At 42.1% G+C, this 12,891-nt stretch overlaps 1 protein-coding gene across 3 annotated transcripts in view; it reads left to right on the top strand.

Moving 5' to 3' along the window:
• The first annotated feature begins 38 nt into the window (after nucleotides 1-38).
• Nucleotides 39-12,891, top strand: part of RECQL (RecQ like helicase) — a 28,979-nt gene continuing 16,126 nt past the window's right edge. Inside the window, exons 1-3 of one of the 3 annotated variants that reach the window (XM_059682340.1) lie at nucleotides 39-135; nucleotides 2,669-2,716; nucleotides 12,216-12,413. In XM_059682340.1, the coding sequence (XP_059538323.1) occupies nucleotides 2,701-2,716; nucleotides 12,216-12,413 (214 nt within the window). In that variant the 5' untranslated portion in view covers nucleotides 39-135; nucleotides 2,669-2,700. Of the gene's footprint in view, nucleotides 136-1,068; nucleotides 1,114-1,648; nucleotides 1,901-2,668; nucleotides 2,717-12,215; nucleotides 12,414-12,891 lie in introns of those variants that run through there. The other 2 variants (XM_059682341.1, XM_059682342.1) reach the window with 2 other exon arrangements.

Below are 12,891 nucleotides of genomic sequence, written 5' to 3'. Positions count from 1 at the left end.
TGACGCGCGGGAGGCCACGCCCCTTGGCCAATGAGAGAAGGGTCTGACTTGCCATTGGTGGACCGGGCCGACCCGGAAGGGTGGATGCCCGCGGCTGGAGTGCGGAGAAAGCCGGGTGGCGGGAACTTTTTATGGGTGAGTCGCGCGTGGTTCTGAGTTCGGGGCGCTTTTGGGTCGGAGGCTGGGGAGGTCTGGAAGGCCCAGGTGTGGGGTTCCTGAACGGCTTCTCCGGTTACGTTTTGAAAGGGCTGGTTTTCCCTCTTCCTGCCTGAAGGCGAGGCCCGTCTGTCAGGGGTCACTGCCTTCCACATTGGCAGGGGAGACAGCAGGGGACCCAGGCCCTTAGGACACGCTCGTTTGATCTCCAGCCTTTTGCATGCAGCAGCCTTGGTCACCAAAGCCTGTTGATTGGAAGCCGTCGTTTATTGGGAACACCGTTGGGAGGGTATTATTATATTATTGTATTATTGCTGCTGTCTGTAAACGCAGGTGGCGGGGGAAGGGGGGTGGATGTGTGTCTGATTTAACCGGTGGCACCTCAGTGGCATTTCCTCCAGCATCGATGATGACTGGGTGAGACACGGTGAGAGATTTCCTGTGGGTGCTCTCAAAAATTCAGAAACATCAGAAGTGAAACCGATGAGTCATGGAAGTAGTGAAAGCTTGCTGTCGACCAAAAAAAAAAAAAAAAAAAAAAAAACCAGTTCGCTAACCGGGAGCACTCCAGCCAAAACATGTAATGAGGCTCAGGGGTGTGTTGTTAAAACAGCTGATATAGTGAGAAGGTAGTGGCTGCTTATCTTCACAGTGATTGGGTATACTATTAACATTTTGTAAATTGATAGGGAATTTGGTTAGTGGTTACCCCATGTCAACCTTGGGGAACTGTTTAAGTTTCATTCACATTTCCAGAGGCTAAATGAGAAATGACCCAGGTTAAGTTAGTTATACAAAGTAAGCTCAGTTAAGCTTTGCTTGTGTGACCAAACTGTGTTTTTTTTTGTTTTTTGTTTTTTAATGCTCAGGTAGTTTTCGTTTGTGGTTTTTACATTGCCTAGCTATACTTCTGACTGACAGACCTGCTGTAGCTCATTAATTTCTGACCATATTGAGGTATCTTTTAATATTAAATCACATCATTTGGGGAAGGAATTTATGAGTGTTTTTGACAGTATAATCAAAGAAGTAATTTAAAACTGTGTGTGTGTGAGTGTGTGTGTGTGTGTGTGTGCGTGTGTGTGTGTGTGTGTGTTATAGAATGTATTCTTTCCTAAGAGTGGAGATAGTTTCTGCTTTCAATCTCTGCAAACTTGAGCCTGAACTACATGCAGTGTACTTTGCTAGGCTATGTGAATACAAAGGGGAGAGACTCAACCCCTGCCCTGCGGGAAAACTTTGCACTCTAGGGAAGGACAATTATGTTTCCACAAGAGCTGATTATATAGATAAAGAATTAAAAGTCTTTGGTTTACCCTCCTACTTCAAACAGGTTGTATTCCAAACTCAGCAAGGCAAAGAAGATCCTGCCTGTCTTCCCAGCCTAGTGGTGGTTTCAGAATTCTGCGTTAGGAAGGGCATAAGGTCAGCATTCTGGTTCAGGTAGAGTCATGCTGAAGTTACTTTTAGAAAATGTTGGTTGTCCATGTCAGAGTTAGGGGAGGTGTTCGTGGGGATTATGGGCAGCCTAAAGTTCCTACTCTCAAGCCGCATCTCCTTCCACTTGCTCATATGTACTCTTTCTTAGGTTTTAGTCATTCATAGGTATTTAGAGGTCCTTAATACAAAGCATGTTTTGTTTTGTTTTTCCTACTTCTGAGCTTTTCAGGTTCTCTTCTGAAATTTATGAACTCCCCACCCCACCATAGAATGCCAAATCCTTTTTTAAGATTGAGCCTAAATTGTAAGTCTTTAAAGCAAGTATTCAGTAAAATGTTAAATGATTAATGTGGGTATTTATGTTGGTAGATTTTGCTTAACCTGGGACATTTGAATCTATCCAACTTGTTATTTATAAGATAGGTTCTATCCCAATTTTACAAGTAGGGAAAGAAGCTGAGAGGAACTGGGTGTGTAATTTTGCTAAAATCACACAGTGGTTTAGTACTAACTATTAAACCTCAAATATTTGCTCTTTTTTGTTATATCACTTTGTATCTGGTAATTCTTGTTTTATTTACCTTGTACTTATTATACTAGAGGCCTGGTGCATGAAGTTCGTGCGGGGAGCGGGCCTAAGCCATCAGCCAGACATCCTTAGTGCTGCAGCAGAGGCAGGAGAGGCTCCCACCACCGCCACCACGCTTGCCAGCGGTGAGCCTGGCTTCTGGCTGAGTGCACTGACCACCAGGGGGCAGCTCCTGCATTGAGCGTCTGCCCCCTGGTGGTCAGTGCACGTCATAGTGACCAGTTGTTTCGCCATTTGGTCGATTTTGTATATTAGCCTTTTATTATATAGGATGTTTATGTGACTTTGGACACTTCTCCAAAAAATAGAGAATTTTCCATAAAAATTAGTAAGAACCATGTAGTTCTTTTTTTAAAGGGTCCTTATGTAAGTGTTACTTTCTAACATTTTTTTGTGCTTAGTCGTGTCAGAATATCATTGATTGAGCATAATCAGTAGTACTATTTTAAAAAAATGTTGCTATTATTTTTCTTTCATTTTTAGAAAGAAATTTGGATCTCTAATTCAGTGTTGGAATGGCGTCTGTTTCAGGTTAGTGGAAATAATTACATTTTTTTTCCATTCTGTTCTGTTTCTACTCGTATGTTCTTTGAAAAAAAATATTGGCTTTTCTCCGTACCTTCACTTCAACTTTGCTGTGAACTTTAAACTGCTCTAAAAGTCTTAATAAAAATAAATAAATACAATAAATTTAAAATATATTTGTTTTAAAAATTCTGATTATAGCCCAGGCCCATTAGAACAGTGTCCCGATATGCTAAGGTTGTGGGTTCATCCCTGGTCAGGGCACATACAGGAATCAACCAATGAATGTATAAATAAGTGGAACAACAAACCTCTCTCTCTCTCTCTCTCTCTCTCTCTCTCTCTCTCTCTCTTTTTCTCTCTCTCCCCTCCCCATCTCTCCCCCTACGCCCTCTTTCTAAAGTCAATCAATAAATTAAAAAATTAAGAAATTTCTGATTTTAGAAATGCTGTTTTTTTAGATAAAAAAAAAGTGTGCGTTTTTAAATACTGATTTCAGAGAGAGGAAGGGAAAAGGGGGAGAGGGAGAGAGAGAGAGAGAGAGAGAGAGAGAGAGAGAGAGAGAGAGAGAGAGAGAAACAGAAACATCAATGATGGGAGAGAACATTAATTGGCTGCCTCCTGCACACCCCCCACTGGGGATTGAGCCTTCAACCTTACTGGGAATCGGGAATTGAACTGTGATCTCCTGGTTCACGGGTTGATGCTTAACTGCTAAGCCATACCTGCTGGGTTGTTGTTTTTCGGATTTTTAGAAATTATGGTAAATATACATTACAAAATTTACCATTTTAACTATATTTTTGTAATTCTCACCTAAAGATATGATTTTCATCGAGTTTAGAGAAGAGGAAGGGAGAGGGAGAGAGAAAGAGAAACATCAATTGCCTCGTGAACACCCTGACTGGGGATCAAACCCACAACCTGTGTATGTGTCCTGACCTAGAATTGAACCCATCACCTTTTGGTATATGGGATGGCACTCCAACCAACTGAGCCATGCCAGCCAGGGCATCATTTTAACTTTTTTTTTTTTAAATCCTCACCTGAGGGTATTTTTTTCATTGATTTTTCAGAGAGAGTGGAAAGGAGGGAGGAGGCATTAAGAGAGAGAGAAACATCAATGTAAGAGAGACACATCAATTGGTTGCCTTCTACATGGGTCCTGACAAGGGTTTGGTTTGAGGGCTGACACTCTAACCACTGAGCCAGGGTGCATTTTAACTTTTTTAAGTGTACAATTCAGTGGCATTAAGTGCCTTCACATTGTTGTGCACCATCACCAATATCCATCTCCCAAACTTTTTCATCTTCCCACACTGAAACTCTGTATCCAATTAAACAGTAACCTCTGATTGCCCCCTTTCTTGCAACCCCTGGTAACGCTATTCCACTTTTTGTCTGGGAATTTGATTGTTCTAGGCACTTCATTTAAGTGGAATCATGTAATATTTGTCCTTTTGTGTCTAGATTATTTCACTTAGCATAATGCCTTTGAGTTTCATCCATTTTGTAACATGTATCTTTTTAAGGCTGAATAATATTCCATTGTATATACATAAAGTCTTTTATTTATCCATTTGTCTGTCCCTGGACATATGGGTTGTTGGCTAATAGGGAATAATGCTGCTATGAACATTGGTGTATAAATATCTGAGTCCCTACTTTCAGCTGTTGGGTTTATACCCAGAAATGGAATTGCTAGATCACAAGTTGATTTTTTTGAGTACCTTGCCATACTATTTTCCTTGGTGGCTGCACCATTTCATATTCCCACTAGCAATACATAAGGGTTCCAAGGAAAATATATGTTTTTTGATAGAATTCTAGGAACCTAAAAATTGTAAAGTAGAAAATACCAATCACTTCTAATCTTATGTTGAGATTAATACTATAACATTTATTATTAAAATTTTTAAACATTTTGTACATATTGTTTTGTAATGTGATTTAAAAACACATAATGCAAATATAGAATATAGACATATTATTGAATAAATTGTATGTTGTAAATATTCTAATACCTGCATTGTATTTTGTTGTTTTGAAGTGACATTAAATAAATAATATTTTATTGTTGAACTTTTATACTGTTTTTATTTTTAAAACATAAAAAAATTCTGCCTCGAGCATCTATGAATTGCAAGTTTTGTGTGCTCCTCTGATTATTTTTTTAAGATACAGTCCTATAAGTGGAGTTATTTCAAATGTCTTTAAAATATAAAAGAAAAACATCCATTTTACCTTTCCCAGACAGATACGCTTGATATTTTGATATATGTCTATTCATTATTTGTTCTATAAACTTGACCAGAGTCTACTGTGCTTTTTAGTGATATCTTGCTATTTATTCGGTTAAGAGGTGATGGCAGGGGTGCTGTGTATATAAAGTTTGCTAATACATACTAGTTCTAATAGTAGGGTGACAAGATTAGTTTTTTCAAACTTTAAAGAAGGGGCTTTCTTAAATATGAGACATGTCCCTCCCCTCTTCCCCCTCTCCGCCCCCCCCCGCCCCCCCACACACACAACTTTATAATTTATTTCAATATAAACATAAAAAAATAGTGACATAGGTTTTGGCTTTGACTCATGCCTCCTTCTCATACCCTGAGGGTTAATAATTAATGGTCAAAATTTAAGTTATGTTAAATGCTAACCCAAGCAGTCTTTACTTAGAGATTAAAATGAGGGTTTAAGAGATGTCACTGAACCTCACAACTCAGTTCAGCATGATCATTTTGGGATTGCATATGTTATTTTACTTCAGACTTCAGCTTTATCCATGGAGTATGACTTTAAAATAACTGAACAATGAAATAGGTAAATTTTATTTAAGTAGAGATGCTTATTTCAAATAACTGCTTTCATAATATGTACTCCTTTCAAAGAAATCGAACTTCTATTGTTGTATCCATTTGTTGAACTGTATTTGAACTGCCTCTTTGAGGTTGCCTTCAGGTAGTTTGTTACTTTGGACCTGACAGCTTCAGTGCTGGTAAATCACTTTCCTTTCAGTGTTAACTTCAGTTTGTGATACTGTTAGAAAATGTGCTGTTTCTAAAGAATGGCACCTCCCATGCATCAGCCGTAAGCCCAGAAACACTGCAGCGTGATCCCCACTCAGTTCAGTGTGCTCTTAAGATACCATTGCTGTAATAAGCCCTGTGTACTTGTAATCCCTCTTCATTATTGATTAAAATCATATACTTGACTTTTCAATCACATTTCATATAGTAAAGTCTTGTATATGCCAGCATTGGAGATGATATAAGTTTGGACAAAAAAATTAAAATACCCTGACTTACTACAACTAGCTGTACCTTTTAATATTTTTAGGCAATCATGATTTTGTCAAAGATACGATGTGACTTTGTACCATGGATTGACATTACATCTCTGTCAGGTAGGGTTTGATCAGAGAAGCGAGCCACTCTGAGTGATATAAGGGATTATGTGATTGTGGGAAGTGTTAGGTTCTTTCTTTATGTATGTTTCCTGTGTCTGGCACTGGGCCTGAAGTTGGCAGAATCAGCAGTCAGGAAAAGAGGATGTGATGAGGAATGCAAAAATAAACTGCTACCTGTGAAGATGATCTTCTGTTTCTTACTAGAATCTGTATTAGTGTCTCATTGCCTCACATCTTCCAATTTGGATGCTGCAGAAGGCATGTCAGAGAGCTGGTGTACTTCACATGAAGTTGCATGCAACTGGCTGAGGCTTCAGAGAAGCTGAAGAAGGTGAACCAATAGGACCTGGAGAAGCTGCAAGCCCTGCTGTTTTCCCAAGGATATCGAGCAGCAGCTGGAGTTGTGGGCACAGGTGCTGCCCCATGCCAATGAGGTCACCAGCCCTGACCTTGCAGTGACCTTTTTAAATATGGCAAATATGGCCACTCCATCACTTCCACCTTCCAAATCTTTGGCAGAGTTCTCTGTGCCCTAACCTAGATCTATGCAGGGAAAGAATTTTGGGAAATGTAGTTCTAGCTTAGCTAAGTTATCACAGTACAAAGCCACCAGACTTCACCCATTGCCTACAGGGTGTCCATAGACTACGCTTTTAATCTATACTAACAAAAGGGTAATATGCTAATTAGACCGGACGACCATCCGGATGACCTTCCTGACAAAGCCGGGCCCATGCCTGGGAGAAACCGCCCGCCTCACAGTCCTGGGCACCAAAGCCTGCAGCCCTGGAGAGGGAGAAAAGCTGCCTGCCCTGCAGTCCCGGGCGCCTGTGGCTGTGGCCTGGGCAAAGCTCCTCGCCCGCGGTCCCCTGTGGCTGTGGCCAGCCTGTGCGAAGCCGGCCCGGGTCCTGGGTGCCTGCGGCTGGTTGGAGGAGGGAATCCTGGGTCCCGGGTGTGGGGCCGAGGCAGAGGCAGTTAGGGGCGATCAGGCAGGCAGGCAGGTGAGCGGTTAGGAGCCAGCGGTCCCAGATTGCAAGAGGCATGTCGATATGATGTGCACTGACCACCAGGGGGCAGATGCTCAACGCGGAGCTGCCCCCTGGTGGTCAGTGCGCTCCCACAGGGGGAGTGTCGCTCAGCCAGCAGCCAGGCTCATGGCTGGCGAGTGCAGTGGTGGTAATGGGAGCCTCTCCCACCTCCGCAGCAGCGCTAAGGAGCAGTGAGCCAAGCAGTAAGGAGCAGCAAGCAGGCGGGCAGTAAAGAGCAAGTGGTCCCGGACTGTGAGAGGGTGCAGGCTGGGCTGAGGGACCCCCCTCCTCCAGTGCATGAGTTTTGTGCACTGGACCTCTAGTATTCAAATAAAGGAAGTAGCAGAATGATGCTTCTGCTTAATGTGTCACCAACTATCCTGTACACAACCAGATACAAACTAATCTCTACAGAAGAGGGCACAAATTCTACTTATCTTTTGATGATGCTTATTCCTCTTTTTGATGAATCACATCCTCCTTGATAATCCTCCAGTGGTTCTCAACCTTCCTAATGCCTCGAACCTTTAATACAGTTCCTCATGTTGTGACCCCCAACCATAAAATTATTTTCGTTGTTACGTCATAACTGTAATTTTGCTACTGTTATGAATCGTAATGTAAATATCTGATATGCAGGATGTATTTTCTAACAATGCGACCCACAGGTTGAGAACCGCTGCACCTAAATCCTGAGATATGAAGTTAGCTACTATTGACACTTTTTTTCTTTTTGATGTTAGAGGAATAGGAGAAGGGACAAAAATAACAACAAAAAAACCCCACCAACAAGAACGAAAAACCCAAACTTGGTTTATATACAAATACTAGGGGTCCAGTGAACAAATTTGTGTACGTTGAAAGGAACTGTGGGCCCTGAGGCTGTGGTGGGCACAGGGGCGGGTCTTGGCCCATCCTCCGTGCCCCCGCCCTGCCCCTCCCGCCATGGCCCCCGGTCCCCTGTCTGCTGGCAGCCTCCGCTCCTGCTGCCGCTCCCATGCTCTGACCTACACTCTGACAGCGCCGGCCCCGCTCGCACCTGCTGATGGCGCGGAGCTATTGGGGCTGGTGCCAGCAGTGGGTGTGAGTGGGGCTGGTGCCGTCAGCGGGTGTGAGTGGTGGCTGCTGCCCAGATTGCCCCTCAGGAGCAGAGGAAGGTGGAGAAGCCCTCAGGGGTGATTGGGGCTGGCAGCCACTGCTTGCACCCACTGACAGCGCCTACCGATTGGGACCGGCACTGGGCGCTGACTGGGCGCGGGTGTGAGTGGGGCTGGCGCCAGCATCAGGTGCAAGTGCCGGGCAGAACTGCAGCACAGGGGAGCAAAGAATTTTTAGTAACCACCAGAGGTTCGCCCCGATGACAGCTACTGGAGTCCCGCCTTGGTCTGGTGCCCCCGCTCACCTGCTCCACCATCCCACTGTGGCCGTCGCCCGCCATGTTCCACACTCGCCCCCTGGTGGTCAGCGAACGTCACAGCGACTGGTTGTTCGATTGTTCAGCCATTCGGTCTATTTGCATATTAGCCTTTTATTATATAGGATCAAAATAAGGAAGAAAGTCTTAGAGGTATTGGCAGTTCTTATATCTTATTGCCAATGTTCGATGATTTCTGAGAATTTATTTTCCTTTTCCCAATACACTAGTTCCCTGATAAGTTTCTCTGGAGGAGACTAGTGGAAAGATTTACTACATAAAGTTTTAGCTGTGTAGTAGAGTCCTTCTTCAAAGGGCCCCAACCTGCATTTTATTCAAGGGACTCTGGGTCTATAAATTGGCTCATTTCTGGGGATTGGATGAAAGATGGTGACTCTGTTGTGGTGATTCAAATCAGACTTATGTTTACCAGAATCAGGGCTTTGTATTCTACCTATACAAATCTAATCATCTGTTTCCACCTCAGCAACATCATGACCAACTAGCCAATGCCAAAGACCTTTGAGAGTCAGACTATTCTGATTACTGCTGCTCTGTTGCCTGTATGGCAACCGCATCTACCTTTTCTTTGGTCATGAATTGCCAACATTTAGTCCCTGTATCTTAGAATCCATCATTCTCATTGATTCAGGTTGTCTAGTTTAAATGCAGTACTTCCCACTGTCATTCCTGACTTGCAGAGAACAGCCACTCTAGAGCTCTTCAGCGATGCTAAGGCTCCCCTCATGACTATTTCTCATGATCTTGGTGAAGGGAGCATCCTCTGGATCCTGTTGCGGGTACAGCAAGAGTGGATGATCAATTTACCTGATAATCCACTCTAGCACTCCCATCTCCCCAAGCCTCTGGATCCCCTCCTGTATAGTATACCCAGGAAGTTCTGGCCTTCAATTTCATTGGGATTTACACTTATGTTGTTCCATCCAACTTTCTTATATTCATCTTTGGGGCCCGGTTTCTGGCTACCAACTAAGTAAATTATTAGAGCTACTCCTGGGCACTATTTTAGCACACTTAATTCCAGAATTTCTTACCGAGTCCATACTAATAAGTTAAGCTTTATTTAATATTATTTTCTATCCACCCTGATTTAATACCCTTAGGATCTCTTCCCATATTTATTCTCTAGGTTTCTGGTGATATATATTGGCAAATGCAACTCTGATGTGTTTTGTGTCTTCTCATGGGTTGCACTTTTAATACCTCATCCTCTAGGGCAGCGGTTCTCAACCTGTGGGTCGTGACCCCTTTGGGGGTCGAACAACCCTTTCACAGGGGTCGCCTAAGACCATCGGAAAACACATATATAATTCCATATTATTTTTGTGATTAATCACTATGCTTTAATTATGTTCAATTTGTAACAATGAAAATACATCCTGCATATCAGATATTTACATTACAATTCATAACAGTAGCAAAATTACAGTTATGAAGTAGCAACGAAAATAATTTTATGGTTGGGGGTCACCACAACATGAGGAACTGTATTAAAGGGGCTCAGCATTAGGAAGGTTGAGAACCACTGATCTAGAGCGTCCTGGGTATTGAAGCACTAAGAGGTGGTGGGGGGAGATCCTTAGGGAGATGAGCAATCCTTTGCAAAGCAACCACCTCAGGAAAGACTATTAAAAGCATTTAGGCAGGAGAAAGCTGTTTCAGAAAGGGAAGGGCAAAAGAGACTTGGCGGATTTAGTGCTCAAGGTCCCCTGTTTCATTGGAATCTGCCCAGATGTTCCCATTCCAGTTGCAGAGTGACACTTTGTTCTTAACTTTAATAGGAGTCCCTGAAAAGTTGGAAATTCAATTTACATTGTATTACAGCCATCTGCAGGGTTTAGACTTAGGGCTGGTATTCAGTAATCTTGTCCCTGTAGCAACTTTGAGGCCCTGCATTTCTCTCCCCAAGTCCTCCAGCATACTTCAAAGCAACCAGTCGTTGCCATTATTTTCACCAAAATGTTCTGTGTCAGGAAACACTCGGCCACCCAAGTATTAAGTAAGATACCAGTATAATTAAGTGTCATACTTAATTATGACACTTAATTATACTGGTGTCTACAGATTAGAATTTAAATAACTTTGTCTACTGCATGCCATGAAATACCATTGCCCCTTTTATCACTGCCAACAAAGGACATCAGTATCTTTAAATCTGATCAGATCAGAGGCCCAATTTCAGGTGGCCCAGAAGCAATTCAGAGAACCCACCCTTAAGTTTCTGTTCATCTGGAACAGCACTGGGTGTTGGCTAGGTTTCAATCAGATATAAGGGATTTCTTATAGGGACTAGTTCCTGCATAATCACTGGAGCTGGTTACGCAGTCCCCTGCTGGACCTGAAGTCAGTAGTGCCAGCATTAGGGATGGGAAGATGGATGTAAAGTGTGGGTGGGTAAGGATCAGCTGAAACCCACAAGGACTATGTGGAACCCTCCTGTTTCTCACTGGGAATCACGTTGGTGTGTCACTGCCTACAAGGATCTGACTTCATGGATGCTGGTGCCTTGCCGAAGATCTGGTGTACTTGCTACGGCCAGTTGCACATGAAGTTGGTCAAGGATTCAGAGAAGCTGTGGGCCAAGCTACTGCCCTGGGGAGATTCATCAGGGCCTGGAGGAACTGGCTTCTGCCCCATGCCAACAAGGTGAGGCAGAAGATCCATGACGACATGAGTGAGCTGCAACAGCATTTGACCTTATGCCAACCATCTGAATGTAAATCGGCCTGCTCTTTTTTCCACCCTTCAAATCTCATGCAGAGTTCACTTGTGGCCAATCCTAACCCAGAATCCTACAGGGAAGGGAATTCTGGCCATTGGTACAATACAAAGTCACCACAACATCCGATTTTAAATAACCGTAAGACTTTATCTCATGAAAAGGCATTAAAGATGAACACTGAATACTGCAGGCAGATGTTTTGGACACACCAACAACATCTTTAAATTTTTTACAGCTTCCATAGATATGGTATCAAAAGGAATCTCACTTTGACTTTGTCTGATTAGAATACATTAAGGTTTCTTTATAAATTAATGATGGAGTTGTAATGTTAATTTTAATAGTACATGATTTCTTTTTTTACTTGTTACATCATCTTGTTTATAATTATTGAATCCTTATCATGCCACTATATGAGCCTAAATGTGAATGTTTTTGTGAAATAATAGCTAAGAAGTTAGGGGACTGCTTTTAAGTAGCTTGCGTTTGCTTCATAGTTGGGTTACTTGATTTAGGAGATTGTTGGGACACTGCCCTACAACATAATTAAAATAGGTATCATTTGTAAATGCTTAACTTGTACCAGGTACTGTGTCAAGAACCTTCAATATGTTATCTCACTTAATCCTGTATAATAGTGCTATGAAACCTAGGTTTTATCCCCATTTTACAGATGGGGAAATTGAGGCTCAGTTAAGTACCTTGCCCGAGGTCACTCAGCAGGTAAGAGGAGGACCTGAGATTTACTAGTAAGTCAGGTCTGTGTGACCCCAAAACAATATTCTTAACCACACTGCAGAATTTATAAGCTTGTCTGTGATTTCAATGGTGAGGAATATTAAAAAATTATTAGGGAAACCTAAAATTGTAATTGACTGTGTTGTCATTCTATCTTTTTTCCTCCCTCATAGCTCTAACTGAGGAATTGGATTCTGTGAACAATGAGCTACATGCAGTAGACATTCAAATTCAGGAACTTCTGGAGAGGCAACAAGAGCTTACTCAGAAAAAAACCATCCTAACAAACAGAATAAAGCAGTGTTTGGAGGATTCTGATGCTGGGGGAAGCAATGAATGTGATTCTTCACCTGCCTCTTGGAATAAAGAAGGTTTATTCTTTTTTTCTTTACTAGTTTTTTTCTTCTTTCTTTAACCTGGCGTCCAATCACTGTGCCAGGGTCAGTGCTTTCCAGTACGTTTAGAGGTGAAACTGGCCATTCCTTAAGTGGTGTGGGAAGCTTACCCATGTTCTGTAGTCTTTTAAAATTAAGCTTTTATTATTCAGACTATTATTTTTTTTTCCAAATATGGTTAACAGCATTAATGTTAACAGCATGAATCAATGCTTGGAAAAGTGAGATACTTATTTTAACTAAAATTTTCTAAATTTTCACTAGACAAAATTAAACGATTAAGAAAAAAATTCAAACTTTTTGCCGAAGTCTAGTTCATTTCCCTGCTCTACTGAACAAACCTTTTTTGATTTAAGTTCCTTCAGAGCATCATGTGTGTCACTAATTTTCGTGGGGGACAGAGAAAGTCAAATGCTACATGATTTCACTTATATGTGGAATCTAAAAATTAAAA

The sequence above is a fragment of the Myotis daubentonii genome, chromosome 2 (genome assembly GCF_963259705.1).
Source record: "Myotis daubentonii chromosome 2, mMyoDau2.1, whole genome shotgun sequence".
NCBI classification, from domain to species: Eukaryota; Metazoa; Chordata; class Mammalia; order Chiroptera; family Vespertilionidae; genus Myotis; species Myotis daubentonii.
This window is presented reverse-complemented; position numbering and strand designations above follow the sequence as displayed.